Genomic DNA, 14,769 nt, shown 5'->3' with positions numbered 1-14,769 from the left:
ATGTTTAACAGAAAGTCTTTACCATTGTGCCTTGAAATGTAGCACTGGTCAATCTATTGGCTTTTTTAGGGTTTTTTCCCCCCTTTGGATATTCCAGTTTCACCCTTCATCTGCTATTTCCTGCTCGTGCCTACTTTGGCATGGCGAATGCTCACATCCATCTCTCTTGTACTTCCAATTTCTAATGACTGTGTGCGTGAGGGCAGAACCAGGGGTCGGGTGGCGATGTGGGACTGCCTGGTCCCAGAGGACCCTGGAGAGACCAGGGAAGCAGGAACCATGTGGCTCCAGGCTCTCTGGGCTCCGCTGCACTCAGCAGAAGTGTAGTTTCTCTGATGTGCGATCGTGCTGTCTCTACCCTCTTGGGGCGAGCAGGCTTCACAGGCAACGCCACGAATGTGCATTTGTGTAGCCTCATCCTGAGCTGTGGCTCTTTTATGCATTTTATGCCCGAATTATCCATCATTCTCCAAGTTTAACCTATTTCAACCATTTTCTTTATCATTAAGATCTTATGCCCCCCTCCACCCTGGCCTTTGTGCAACTTTTTTTTTTTTTTAAGGGAGAATATAATGGGAAGATAGTAAGCATTTTCATTTTGGGATGTCTCCAAACCCATTCATTAATTTTGGAAAAGTAAAATGCATTTAACCTGATGGAATATTTATAAAAATGGGAAGTTCATTGTCAACTAAATCTCATTTATTTAATCTACTATTAGACTGCTTTCTTTTCTTTTAGCCAGATGGAAAACATTAGCAGTAGTAGTGAACAAACATATCCAGGCTCCCAGAGGTCATTTTTAACCACCATTAACAATCTGGTTTTCACAGATTAGTAATATACAAAAGGCAACCGTCCAGTAAAGGATATACAAAAGGCAACTGAAGCTTCTATGCTCCTTATTTACCTAACATTGACCGAATTTTTAAAACCCTTTGTAAGTGAGACATTTGAACCTTCCGAACTCAAAATTGGCAGATTTTCCTGAGAAGCTGTAGCAAAATATCTGTTTATAATAGACACTGATATAAAATATTATTAAAACCTCTACGAAGTAGATGAAAACTTTATTATGTTACCAGTAGATTTGCCTGTTATTTATATAGTTTTCATTTACTACCTATTTGTTTAATGCTTCATAGACATGTAAACTTACTAACTGTGAAGTGGAAAAGATATGCATTTTTACATATCATATATTAACTTTTGAAATTAATTATCTAGTTGAAATGTAATATAAGGTAAATAGTCCACAAAATACATTAATAGATCAAAAAGAAACTGGTCTATAATGTGATAAGCAAATGGCTTCTAGAGTTGCTTATTCAGAAACTGTCTCATTTAAATCATGTGTTGAGTGGTTGGGGAAGTTGTAGAATGATGAATTCTCACTATGTGCTGTAGATAGGTACAGAAATGTGTGCACGCTCGTTTTATCTCTTGTTCAGCCTCAACATGTAGATATGAAACATCTATGAGTTTAACTGGTTAGCTGACTCTAAAGTAAACATAGACAAAGCTGCACATAATATGAATTTACCTTCATTTTTAAATACCATTTTTCTTAGTTTATGGGGCTTCCCAGGTGGCACTAGTGGCCAATACAGGAAATGTAAGAGATGTGGGTTCGATCCCAGGGTGGGAAAGTTCCCCTGGAGGAGAACATTGCAACTCACTCCAATATTCTTGCCTGGAGATTTCCCTGGACAGAGGAGCCTGGTAAGCAACAGTCCATAGGATTACAAAGAGTCAGACATGACTGAAGCAACTTAACACATGCGCACGCATTCCTGATTTATGTATGTATGATTTGTGGTCAGCCTTCAGGTTACTCTTCTTTTAGTGTTAGCTGCTCGGTCATGTCCGACTCTTTGTGACCTGGTGGACTGTAGCCCACCAGGCTTCCTCTATCCATGGAATTCTCCAGGCAAGAATACTGGAGTGGATTGCCATTTCCTTCTCCACAGGATCTTCCTGACTCAGGGATCAAACCTGGGTCTCCTGCACTGCAGACAGATTCTTTACCACTTGAGCCACCAGGGAAGCCTTTCTTTTAGATAATAGTAATTTATAGGAATTATATTGAGATCTGTATGTAAAATACTTTGTAAATATTTTCTCATTATTTTACTATATGGAGAAGAAAGTCAAAGTATTAATATTCAAAAGTCTGTAGAGAGAGGTAATATCCCAGATGAGAGTGAGAATGAGTTTGTGCAAATATGATCTAGATGATACAGAAAATGGCTGCCATTAAAGAATTCAGGTATGCCCTGGATGTTAATAACAATGGGGAGCCAGGGGAAGCGCCTTCCCATAACTGTGCACATACTTGTGAATATTTGTGTATTTGTATTTACATATGCACACATATGCACACATGCTCATCTGCACACACATACTCCTGACAGTCATCAGGTAAGCCACAGAATTGCTGTTTATAATATCATGTGGAAGATTTATCTGTCTGTCCTTGATACTATAGGCTGCTGCTTTGGGAAGAAATTCTTCTTTCCTCTTTGCAGAAATTTTTACCTTCACAGTAAAGTTTTCCAGTATTCCTGCAGGTGCCCAGGACCACTTCCATTCTATTTCTTGCTGAGGAAGGAAAATTAAAAAACAATGAGAAGAGAACTGAAATGATCCATCTGATCTGTGCTATAATTTAGAATTCATGACTGCCCAGGTCCCTTTCAGTGACAGTTGGAAAGACTTTATTGAATACCTGGCATGTGTCTAGCACTGTAATAGGCACTGGCCATACAGAAAAGATAGAGTACCTGCCTCCAAATAATACGTTGCCTCCTAGGTGCAGAAGGCTGCGAGGAAATAGCACCAGGGACACAGAAGAGCTAACCCAAGGGAGAGAGGAGGGGCATTCAGGAAATCTCCTCAGAGCACATTTGCTGGACGGCCACATAGCTTTAGATGAAAATGGAAAGCTTAATGAAATTATTTGGATAATTGCAGATAGCAAGTTGAGATTTTTAAAATAGTTGAATGATTACATTTCTTTGCTTATGTTTTCTGGATTATATAGGCTCAATTTATGACTTAGCTATACACTTTCTTGGCGTGCTATCATTCTAGTTAGCACCTGCAAAATAGTTAAGAACAACAATCTAAGCTCTATCCATAATATGGTTTGTATGGTTGAAGATGAGTAATTAAGAAATTATCATAGTTAAGAAATTATCATCAGTAAGCATGTGATTGTTACAAAGTTACATGACTTATTTCACACCTCTCACTTAGGCTGATTTCCTCTTAAACAACCTATCAATTATTAGGAAACCACTTCCCTGGTGGCTCAGAGGGTAAAGAATCTGCCTGCAATTTGCTTTGATCCCTGGGTTGGGAAGATCCCCTGGAGGAGGGCATGGCAACCCACTCCAGTATTCTTGCCTGGAGAATCCCCATGGACAGAGTAGCCTAGTGGGCTACAGGCCATGGAGTCACAAAGAGTTGGACACGACTGAAGTGACTTAGCGCGCACACACACACACAGCAGTCTCATATATTCTCTCCCAGGGACAGCTAAAGCCTCCTCCCACTTCTTCTTCACTGCCCACTTTGGTGACCCAAGAAGACTGAAGGCTTCTTCTTCTGGTCCTGGGGGCCTTCCAATTAACAGCAGGCTTCTTCGCTTCTAGAAACAGAGGGACTCTGATCAGACTTCTACCAGATATGTCGACTGTTCAACCTCCTCTTTTGCTGTTCTAACAGTTAGCATCGTGGTAAAGACTGGGTGGTGATGGGGGCCGGGATGCGGTGACATCGAGAGTGTGCTTTCGTGGAACCACTATCGTGGTGTAGGTGGACTCTGACCTCAGTTCTGTCCCTCCAACCCCGCCCCGCCGTGGTTTAGGGGAAGGATACAGGAGCAAATGAGGACAGCATCTGGCTCTGAGGACTTCCACTTTGAAGTTATATTAAATGCACTCTTTTGTAGATAGACAGAAAGTGAAAGTAAAAACTTGCAGAAAATAGTCTACACAAAACTAATATTTTTTCCTCCTTTTTTACAAGGTGAACACACACAGGAGACGAATTCGCCTCATTCACTCAAAAAGGATGTAGAAAATATGGGGAAAGGTAAAGAAAAGTTTTAATTCTGTGGAACTTCTCTTAGCTTTAAAAGACTAAAGAGATAATAGGAGGATATTTTTGCTCTACACCATATTTTAAGCTTGACAAGCAACATATGAATAATATATGGACCATTGGGTGGATATAATTGAGATTAATGCATACATATCAATCAATACATGACACTGTAATATAATACTTTAAAATAATATATTACATTGATTTATATTCATGGATTTCTGCACAAAATCTATCCTATGTCTATGCAACACTTTTTAAACTAGTAAAATATTTTGTCTTATAATAATAAATTGCCATATATAACAGTTCTCTGGAGAGTTATTTGTAAAGATTAGTAAAATGACTCTTTTTTTTCTTTATTAGAAGAACTTCAGAAGGTTTTATTTGAACAAATAGATTTACGGAGACGACTCGAACAAGAATTCCAAGTGTTAAAAGGAAATACATCTTTCCCAGTATTCAGTAAGAAATCACTTTTATTTCATTGCATTATGATATTTGATAACATTTTTATTAGTCAGTGTAAGTACATGATCTTCCTGTGATCTCTTTAGTATTTGGAAATTTTAGCCTGTTATTTATTTTATCAGCTCACAGATAAAATTTCTTATAAGAACCTTTTGGTATTAATTATATTGGTAGATATGTGTTTGTGCATATACCTATTGTGTACATTTAAAACATGTATGCAAATATACCCTTAAATATATAGATATATTTAAATATATTAATATTTTTAAAACAAACAAACTACTCAAGTGTTTTTTTCTCTAAGGTAGGAAAAACAAAAGAATAGTTAATAGCTTTTCTCAGATAGTGCTAGAGAGCTGCCTGGTACTTGAAATATGAAGATTTAAAAGTTAACAATTCAATATACCTATATTTTATTAATTAAAATTAGTATAATTTTAGTAGTTTGAGATTCTCCATCCATATTTGGCATTAAAATTTCATTCCAGATTTATTGGCAAAAGAAATTATGGCATAAAAATTGTTGGTTCTGCTTGCAGAGTCCTGGAATTTCAGAAAGACCTATGATAGGTGTCCGGATTTCTTAAATTCTCCAGTCATGTTCTGAATCACTCTTAGATAAGTACTGGGTTGACCAAAAAGTTCATCTATGACCAAGTAAATCACAGTAGTGTTTTTCAAACTTTTTGAAGTTTCATTTAGTCATATTCCTTTCTCCAGAGAGAGGAAAGTGAGAAATAAAATAATATGTAAACATATTTAATTTTTTTCTGGGACACTTTGAGCATGTCAGTACCCTTTGTTTGTTAAACCAGAAATCAGAAAACTCATGTTGATAATTCCTGGGCAAGAGTCACAGGCAAATATCTGGAAAAAGACTTTTCAGTAATTGTGGCAATTTTAATAGTAGGAACACAAAGGTCTGCCAGAGCTTCTCAAATGTAATCGTCCGCATAACTGAAAGACTTGCCCTCTTGGGTAGCAGTTTTGAACAGTACTGGGTTCCTGGTAACATGTCAGACTAAGTTATACCAGAATGTTTAGCAGGGATAAAAATGAAGAGGGCTCATGATGGAAGAGAGTTCTAGCCACAAGAAACAACAGATTTGGCCAAGTTTGGGCTCTGTCAGTATCCACATGGGAGGTTTGGAGCTCATGATGATACTTGAGTATTTTGAATTTGGAGAATGCTTGCTGTGGCTTAGAATAAGATCAAAGGGAAGAGAATGACCAACAGCTCTAGATAGTGTGTTAGGATCATGATATTTGTAGTGCTAAGAAAAAGAGGAACATAGTAAAAATATCTTTGAGACCTTAAAAAACAGATGCTTCCAAAGAATCCAGGATCCTCCAGTTTCTAAAAAAAATGTACCTTATGAACGACTATACAGATCCTTGCAGCAGTGAGTAGACACTGAGTGATTTGTGTCCCCTCTAAGCTGATGTTTATCTAATTGTTGAGTTTGCGGATCCAGCAGACTGGATCCAGACCCCAGTGAGTCCCCAGAGTGTCTGCCTAACTCCCTGTGAAGCCAGGATAGCCATAATTTTTCCCACTAATAAAAGTTGATCAACTGTTTCAAGGAATTGAGACTCCCCTGGCAGCACAGTGGTTTAGACTCTGTGCTTCCACTACATGGGGCATAGTTCAACCCCTGGTCAGGGAACTAAGACCCTACATGCCATGGCACAGCCAGGAAAAAACAAAATCATTTTAAGAAATTAAGTAATTTACACATTTCTTACTAATTATCATAAACCATGTAGATGTTTCTGTTTTTTTCAAAAGTTGGGATCCCAGTTTCCATTCAGACCCATCACTCATCCTTTTGTTGTGAATTAAGATGACTCCTCTGTGTTGCCATGTATATGAAACACTTCGATTAAACAACAACAGAAAAGTTTTACTCTTTTTTATCTGCAGTGTACTCCACTGACCAAGGAAGTGGTGTGGGTACCCAAGTTTGAATAATGCGTGGTTTAGACCCACCACAAAGAGGCAGTTAATTTCACACCAGTGAAAATAGCAAATGCCCATTATGTGCTTGTTAACTAAACGTGAGAGGCCGTGAGGCTGGCCGACAGATTTAGATTCGCTCAGGTGGAGAGGGGAGGACGGAACTTTGTAAAGCCACATCAGAAGGAAGCAGAGAGGAAACCCAGCCAGAGAGTTTTACCGGGAGGTGGATTCAGTCAGGACAGTTCAGATCTAATTCCCTTAGAACACTGGGGACATAGGCTGTTATCACCTGTGACTTACAGTTCCAGACTCAAAAATCCCCTGAGTTACATGAGTCAGGTGCTCGGGCCTGGTGCACTGGGAGGACCCTGAGGAGTCGGGTGCGGAGGGAGGTGGGAGGGGGGATCGGGATGGGGAATACGTGTAACTATATGGCTGATTCATGTCAATGTATGACAAAACCCACTGAAATGTTGTAAAGTGATTGGCCTCCAACTAATAAAATAATATTTAAAAAAAAAAAAAAAAAAAATCCCCTGAGCTACTTGTGGCTCTGCCACCTCCGGTTGTAGGACCTTGGAAACTGTAGCATGGGCCAGATAACCCCAGTCTCATAGAAAGATGAGGGCTTCATGAGAGGATCCACGTGAAAGTCCGAGAACATCCCTAGCATAGGATACGTGCTTGATAGCATCAGCAGTGACAGTGATGGTGATGAAGAAGCGGGAGGAGGAAGAGGAGATTATTCATTAGCATTGAGTTCTTGAAAAGCATCTGTAGAATACAGAGCATGGTGGTTAGTAGCTGGGTCTCCAGGTTTGGACCCCGACTTCCCCACAGAGTGACCTTAGACAGATTTTTTACCTGACCTCCTTTTCAACTGTGGAGCAATACTACCACCCACTTTGTGGCATTGCAGAGAGGATTAAAATGTATAAAGTGTTTAGCATAGTGACTGATGCATAGTAATATGAGTTGTTGTTACTATTACCATTTTAAGTATAATACTTATGTTCCTAAAGGAGCTTTACAGTAAAGCAACTGATATTAGAAAGCAGAACTTCTAGAGCTTTATCAGGCTATAGTTATAGAGGATGGGACAGGCAGCGAAACTGGTTTTGATACAAGACAATTCCGTTTAGTTGTCCAACTGAGCAGACAACCGAAGAGAAGTCAGGAGGGGATCTTCAGGAAAGGTGGGAGAAATGTAATCTAGAATTGGGTAAAAAGAAGAGTTAGAGGAAATGGATGAGGAGGAGCTCCACCTCTGTCAAAGTCATTGAGGTGATAGTGGCACAGCTGGTCCCACGTCCTGCAGTGACATCCTGTGTTTAATTGGATAGGAGTAAATGGTCAGAGGCCCTGCCCCCAGCATGCCACCAGACTCTCCCACTGAGGACTGGTCTGATCATTGTTGCAGCTGCAAATCCAGTCATCATTTTGTCATGACACTGTATCTGCTTTTCCTAGTGAATCTCTCCTTCCTCCCTTCTCCAGCACCCGGCACCTTCCTTTATGACAGCATTCAGGCCTTTGCTGTAGCTTTTCAGTCATTTTACTGTCTTGCCACTAGCCATCAGTGTAACCTCAGAGCCTAGCCCTGACCTGGGACCTGCCAAAAGGTTTCTGGATGAGGTCACCAGTGGAGAAGGCCCTCACTCCCCCTCCCCTCTCTCTCATGTCACTGCTGCAGGGGGTAACCCTAGGTCCTCACCTCTCTTCCCCACTCCAGCTCTTTCTGCTTGCTGCCATTAGCCCAGCCTTCCTAAAAATCTACTTTGGTGCCACATCTTCCACCCCCTATAGTGATTCTCTGTTGCTGATCATATTGCAACTAATCTGACTCCTGACTCGCGTTTAAAACCCTCCATAATCACCCCATCCACCCTGCTTATTTCCACTTCTCCCCCTGTTCAGCTCATTACCCCATGTACAGCCCTCATCCCTCATTTTCCACCTCTGCACCTCTTGTTTCTCTAGTCCAAAAAACTCCCTCGTCTAGGTGCTCCTCATCGCGTGGAACATTTCTCAAGTTCCGCCACCTCCAGGAAGCCTTCCCGCTCTTGCAGTATGCATTCTTTGCTGAAGTCCTAGTTCCACTGGTGTTTTGTGTTAGCTTCTCACTGATTTTTTCACCCTCCGCCTGACAGTATTGTAAATAAGATAAGGAAAGAGTCTTTGTTGCTGACCACCCAGCAAATTGTGGGCATATAGCGTACTCTCAATCAATGGTTGATATAAGATTTGGTGTCATATTCAAAGAGATTAAAGTTCATAATGAAGATGAGATTGGATCACTGATAAAGGAGACTAGTGAGGACTCATTAATTGAGTCCTTGGATTTGTAGATATGATGACAAATTCATGGCACTGAGAGAACCAAGTAGAAAGGCCAGTAGTTTACAACAAGGAAGCGCTAATGACTGAGGCTTTGTGAAAAACTTAGCTTGTAGGTGTTACTCATGTCATCGTTTTAGATTTTTATTTTAAAAAAATCTGTTTTCCAAGTTCCTTTTAAGATTACTTCTTAGAAGACCCAACTACATTTCATCTATCCAAATATGGTCATCCCATCTTTCACCTGTGACTGTTACTAAATTCATTCTAAGATCAGTAGAATCATAGAATTCTTTGCTCACTCTTTGTATAGTGTCCTCTGGAGAAGGAGGGAAGGGAGTTTCTAAAACATGGTATGGATCAAAAGTCTCTATTATCCTTTAAAATCAGTGACAACAAAATGAAGGCTGTGTAAATGAAATAAGCACCCAAGCTTATTGCTTGATAAGTAGGCTCTACTGGGGGAATTAGATCTACCGTATGAGTCCTCTTATTTCTGGTGCCAGGAAGGTAGGCTGGGTACTTCTTGTTGCTATTTGAAAGATTGTTTGGCTTTTCAGACTGTCCGTGTTTGCAGAACACAGGTGTTGCCTCTGTGTTTGGCTGGCAGACTGCCTTCGGTGCTTTTTCTGCCACCTCCTTTTATGCTGTCATCTTCCCAAAATAGTTGGGCTTTAAGTAAATCTCATTAGAGAAATCAGCTTACTGCTTTTTCCATCTCCAGTTAAATTGTGCCTTCATCGCCTTAGAACATAGCAAACTTTTTAGTTTTTTTCTTTTGCCAGTTAGCAATCTTTATATCTCCCAAGTTATGCTTGTTGTAGAAGAGTTTAAGTATGCAGAAATATAAAAGAAAGAAAGTAAAAAATCACCCATAATCTTGTCACCTAGAGAAAACCAATGTCAACATTTTGGAGTTTCAGCCTTTCTAATGCATATTAAATCATTTTTTAAACAAAATATTATACACACTATTTTTTTAACCTTCCTTTTTTCTGCTTAACGTGAACTTTTTTCCTTGACTTCCCAGCAGTCTATAAATGTAGTCTTATATTGGACATTAGAGTTTATCCTAGTTTTAGACATCATTGTTACTAAATCTTTGCACAAATCCATGATCATTTTCTTAGGATAAACTCCTAAAAGAATTGCTGTGTCAAAGATATGATCTTTTCAAAGGTCTTGCAAAATTTTATGTTGCTTTCTCAAAAGGTTGTACTAATTCATATTCCCATCCTTGAAACACCACGTATCATCTTTTCTTTAGATCTTTGGTAACTTAAATGGAAAAAGTGGTTCCTCATATTATTTCCTTTTCTTTCATTGCTGAGGATATTGAACACTTTGCCTATATCTGCCATCCCTTTGTACATGTTGTGAATGCCCATTATATTCTTTCCTCTTATTTCTTTTGATGTGTTCATTTCCTTATGGTTTGTGTGAACTCTTTACATACTAAAGTATTAATTCTGTATCATGTTGCAAATTTTTTTTTGCTTCAATTCATTTTAAAATGTTGACTTTGGTGTTTTATGTTCACGTTTGTCACATCAAAGCTTTAATTTTTTTTCTAATCAAATCTATCAGTCTTTCTGGCTTGCTTTTTGTCTTTGACACCTTTCCTCACTCCAATTTTATAAAAATATTCACCGTTTTTCTATCACTTTACTGGCTTTTTTTTTTTTTCATTTTAATTTAAAGAATTGTATTGTATGCCATCAGAGAGCCATGAGTGTGAATTAAGTAAGGGCTAGTTACCATCATTCCACTCTAAATTGCCCTTAGCTCTTCCCTCCTCCAAAATCAGACTCTCCTGAGATTCCAGGGAGGTGGCACAGCCAGCTTCAGGCACGCTTCGTTCCCACCCACCTCAGTTCCCACCCTGATCAGAGGCACTGCGGAGCTCGAGAGGGACAGAGGAAGCTGCCAAGGCTCAGAGGGCAGGTCTCGTCTTCACAGATGGATGCCTGCTTGGGATGACTCTGGCCTCTGGAAAGCACACTGATCTTCTGAAGGTGTCTGGCCCAGGCTTGGGGCCAAGGATGCTGGTGGAAGGCTGGTTCCTATTGCCTTGTGCCCAGTCTATGGGCTTTGACCCACCTCCAGAGCATCCTGAAGTGGCGGGTGGATGCCAGCCCCTCATACAGTCCCCGACTCCTAATTGTTATCAGAGCAAATCAAAATTACCCACTCCCCATCTACCAGCACAGGAAAGAGAACTGGGTGTCTGAAGCCCAACCAAGTCAACTCACCTTGTCATCAAATCTTAAAACACTAGAGCAGGAAAGGGCCTTACAGAGCACATCGTTCCATACCCTTGCTTGTTCGGATAAGGGTCTGAGCCTACAGAGCTGGGTAACTGTCATTCAAGGCAGATCCAGGTCTTCTGGTGGATATTTCAGTGCTCTTTTCATTCCTCATTCATTAACCAGCCCCTGCCGTGTGTCAAGCACTGTGGTGGGCTTTGGAAATTTTAGAAGTGTCTAAAATATATCTGCCTGCCCTCACTGTTTCACTCAGAGACACGTGTATAACAGCTAATCATAGTACAAACTGTGGATGCATTAACAAAGGTATGTGTAGAGTACTGGAGGAGTAGAAGAGAAGAATGACCAATTCTGGCAGGAGAGGGCAGGAGAATCAGAGAACATTGTGGGAGATATAACATTCGAGCTTAAAGAAATGGGAGAGGTTTGCTGGAAGGGCAAGGCCACACCAGCGGCGATCACACGGTGGCTGGGAGTACAATGCGTGTGTGAAGACGAGCGTGGTTTGGCGGGTGACGGGGCGCAAGGAGCTTTCTCCACCCCCTTTGCTGTAATCAGCTGTTCCCCACTGTTCCCCACTCAGCCTCCACGTTTTAGCGGAGTGCTGATCACATCTCCTCCCCCTTCCCTCGCCCTTCACCCTCCATGGGAATCAGGCCTCCTCCTTTAATCAACCCTTGCAGTCCTACAGACTTACCTCTATTACAGCGACTTTCCCATCAAGTTCTGAGATGAGAATAGGAAATGGGTCTTTTAAAAAATATATGTTATAAAAGGCAAGACTGTGGAGACGATAAAAAGATCAAGTCTGCTAGAGATGGAGTGGAGGGGAACAGTGAATAAGTAGAGCATGGAGGATTTCAGGGCAGTGATAATATTCTGCCCAATATTGTGAGGACAGAGACATGTCACTATATACTTGTCCAAACACATAGACTGTACAACACCAAGAGTGAATCCTAAGGTAAGCTATGGACTTCAGGTGATAACGGCATGTCACTGTAGATTCATTCTTGGTGGTCAGTTCTGGTGAGTGATGTTGGTCATGGGGGAGTATGTATAGGAAATCTCTGTAGCTTCTTCTTAATTTTGTTGGGAACCTAAAACTGCTCTATTGTTTTTAAAGTATCTTAAAATTAAAATAATTAAATTTAAATGTCTTAAAAATTATTAAAAATATGTGCTTGAGGTTGGGAAAGGGATTCAAATATCATAGAAAGATTTGTTTTTCAGTTGCTCAGTCCTGCGTGACTCTTGCAAGCCCATGGACTGCAGCATGCTAGGCTTCACTGTCCTTCACTATCTCCCAGAGTTTGTTCAAACTCATGTCCATTGAATTGATGATGCCAACCCTCTCTCCTCTGTCACACACTTCTCTTCCTGCCTTCAGTCTTTGCCAGCATCAGGGTCTTTTCCAGTGAGTCAGCTCTTCACATCAGGTGGCCAAAGTATTGGAGTTTCACCTTCAGCATCAGTACGTCCAATGAATATTTAGGACTGATTTCCTTTAGGATTGACTGGTTTTATCTCCTTGCGAGTCCAAGGGACTCTCAAGAGTCTTCTCCAGTACCATAGTTCAAAAGCATAAGTTCTTCGGTGCTCAGCCTTCTTTATAGTCCAACTCTCATATCCGTACATGACTCCTGGAAAAACCATAGCTTTGACTAGATGGAACTTTGTCAGCAAAGTGATATCTCTGCTTTTTAATAAGTTGTCTAGGTTTATCATAGCTTTTCTTTCTTCCAAGGAGTAAGTATCCTTGATAGAAGTCAAAAAATAAAAAGAACAGTGTTTTTAGTTTCTAAGTATCCAGAATCTCATGAATGGTAAAGGGTTTATCATCTTGAAAGTGATGGGAAACCATCACGGACTTTTAAGCAGGAGAGTGAAAGGGATTTGAAGAGGAAGGAGGTGGAGGCCAGATAGTTGGTTGGGAAATTTTTCAGGGAAGAGGTGTCTGCATTTGGGAGGTAACAATGGCAAAGAGAGGAGAGGATGGAGGTGGAATATACAGGACTCATACCAACTGAGTGTTGAGATGAAAGGAAGAGAAGAAAAGATGATGACAGAGTTTCTGGTTTCTTCAAGGCCCTTCCCTGGCCATCCACCACAGATTCATATGAGATCAGGTCAATTTCTCAATTAAAGCTGGAAAAGCTGAAGTTAGCCAAGTCCCCATTTTAAAAAGATCACATGGAAAAGATGAAACAGCAAGATACACATTAAGAAGTCATTCCTTTCTGGAAATACGATAAAAATGTCAATATGTAGAATGGCAAAGATATTTTGCACAATATCTCTTAAAAATCCTTCTTTCCTTCTCTGATTGAGGCATGTGTGTATGCATGGTAAGTTGCTTCAGTCGTGTCCAACTCTTTGCAACTCTCTGGACTGTAGCCCACCAGTCCCACCAGAATCCCATGGACAGAAGAGCCTGGGAGGCTAGGTGGGGTCGCAAAGACTCGGACATGACTGAGTGACTAATACACTCTCAGAATTTACTATTTATTCTGATTAAACTACAGTCTTGGAGAAATATGTATTCAAATAACCATGGCACAGAGAGCTCACCCAGGTGCTCCGTGATGACCTAGACGGGTGGGCTGGTGGGGAGTAGGGTTTGGAGGGAGGGTCAAGAGGAAAGGGATAAATATATATATTCTTATGGCTGATTCACATTGTTGTACGGCAGAAATCAACATATTGTAAAGCAATTATCCTCCAATTAAAAAATTTTTGTAAAAAAGGGGGAGTGTTTCTATGGGACTGTCATTAGTGTATTATACCATCAATATGCTATATATACCAAAAGTAGATTTTGCACTTTAATTAATTTCTTTCTCTGTTTCTCGCTCCTTCCAGATAATTTCCAGGATCAAATGAAAAGGGAACTAGCCTACAGAGAAGAAATGGTGCAACAGTTACAAATTGTAAGATGCATTTCTACTTAAAAATAAATGCAAGGTGATGGGTTTGTTTTCACAACCACCTGATGTGTATGAAGCTGCTCTTGTATTTTGCCTTGAAATCCTTTGGTCCACTTACCTCTCCGCTGGTTTAGATGCTAATTGCCAAGAGATTTACTTAGATGCAGGATAAACAGATGTGTCAGTATGTTTCCTCTAACTGTAACTACCTACCATGTGTTAATAGACAGATGTGTACATCGTCTCTGAGAGTGAACCAGAGGTACCTGCACCGTATTCCACTGTGCAAACCTCCGAACACAGTGCTGGTCTGCGCCAGAGGCCCAGGGAAGGGCCATTGTCTTTGTCTTCCCCCTCCTTCCACCATCCAGACCTGAGCCAGGCCCACCGCTGTCAATAGAACTTAGTATAAACACAATTCATCAGTTAAATTCCCTTGAAGGATGATGAAAAGAGACGAATTATTTCCAAATGAAGTATGTTACTCACTCTATCCTAATCGTGTCTGAAAGTGGACACTGACTAAGATCTATTGATGCAGAATCAGGAAAACAGGAAAACATCTACTAATTAATGGTGTGAGTTTTTTGTTTTTGTTTTTCTTTTTAGAGTTGTTTTTTCTTTTTTCTGTTTTCCTCACCCTTTTCCCGCATGCAGACACATCTGGTATTATTTATTAGTGCTCTGAAAGCCA

At 40.3% G+C, this 14,769-nt stretch overlaps 1 protein-coding gene across 1 annotated transcript in view; it reads left to right on the top strand.

The window, feature by feature from the left end:
- SKOR2 (SKI family transcriptional corepressor 2) overlaps window positions 1–14,769 on the top strand; it is a 39,842-nt gene that overhangs the window by 12,359 nt on the left and 12,714 nt on the right. Inside the window, exons 4-6 of the mRNA XM_065935174.1 lie at window positions 4,033–4,098; window positions 4,477–4,575; window positions 14,011–14,078. Of these exons, the coding sequence (XP_065791246.1) occupies window positions 4,033–4,098; window positions 4,477–4,575; window positions 14,011–14,078 (233 nt within the window). The remainder of the gene's footprint in view (window positions 1–4,032; window positions 4,099–4,476; window positions 4,576–14,010; window positions 14,079–14,769) is intronic.

The sequence above is a fragment of the Muntiacus reevesi genome, chromosome 4 (genome assembly GCF_963930625.1).
Source record: "Muntiacus reevesi chromosome 4, mMunRee1.1, whole genome shotgun sequence".
NCBI lineage: Eukaryota > Metazoa > Chordata > Mammalia > Artiodactyla > Cervidae > Muntiacus > Muntiacus reevesi.
The sequence above is the reverse complement of the archived record's forward strand: the minus strand, read 5'-3'. Positions and strand labels throughout refer to the sequence as shown.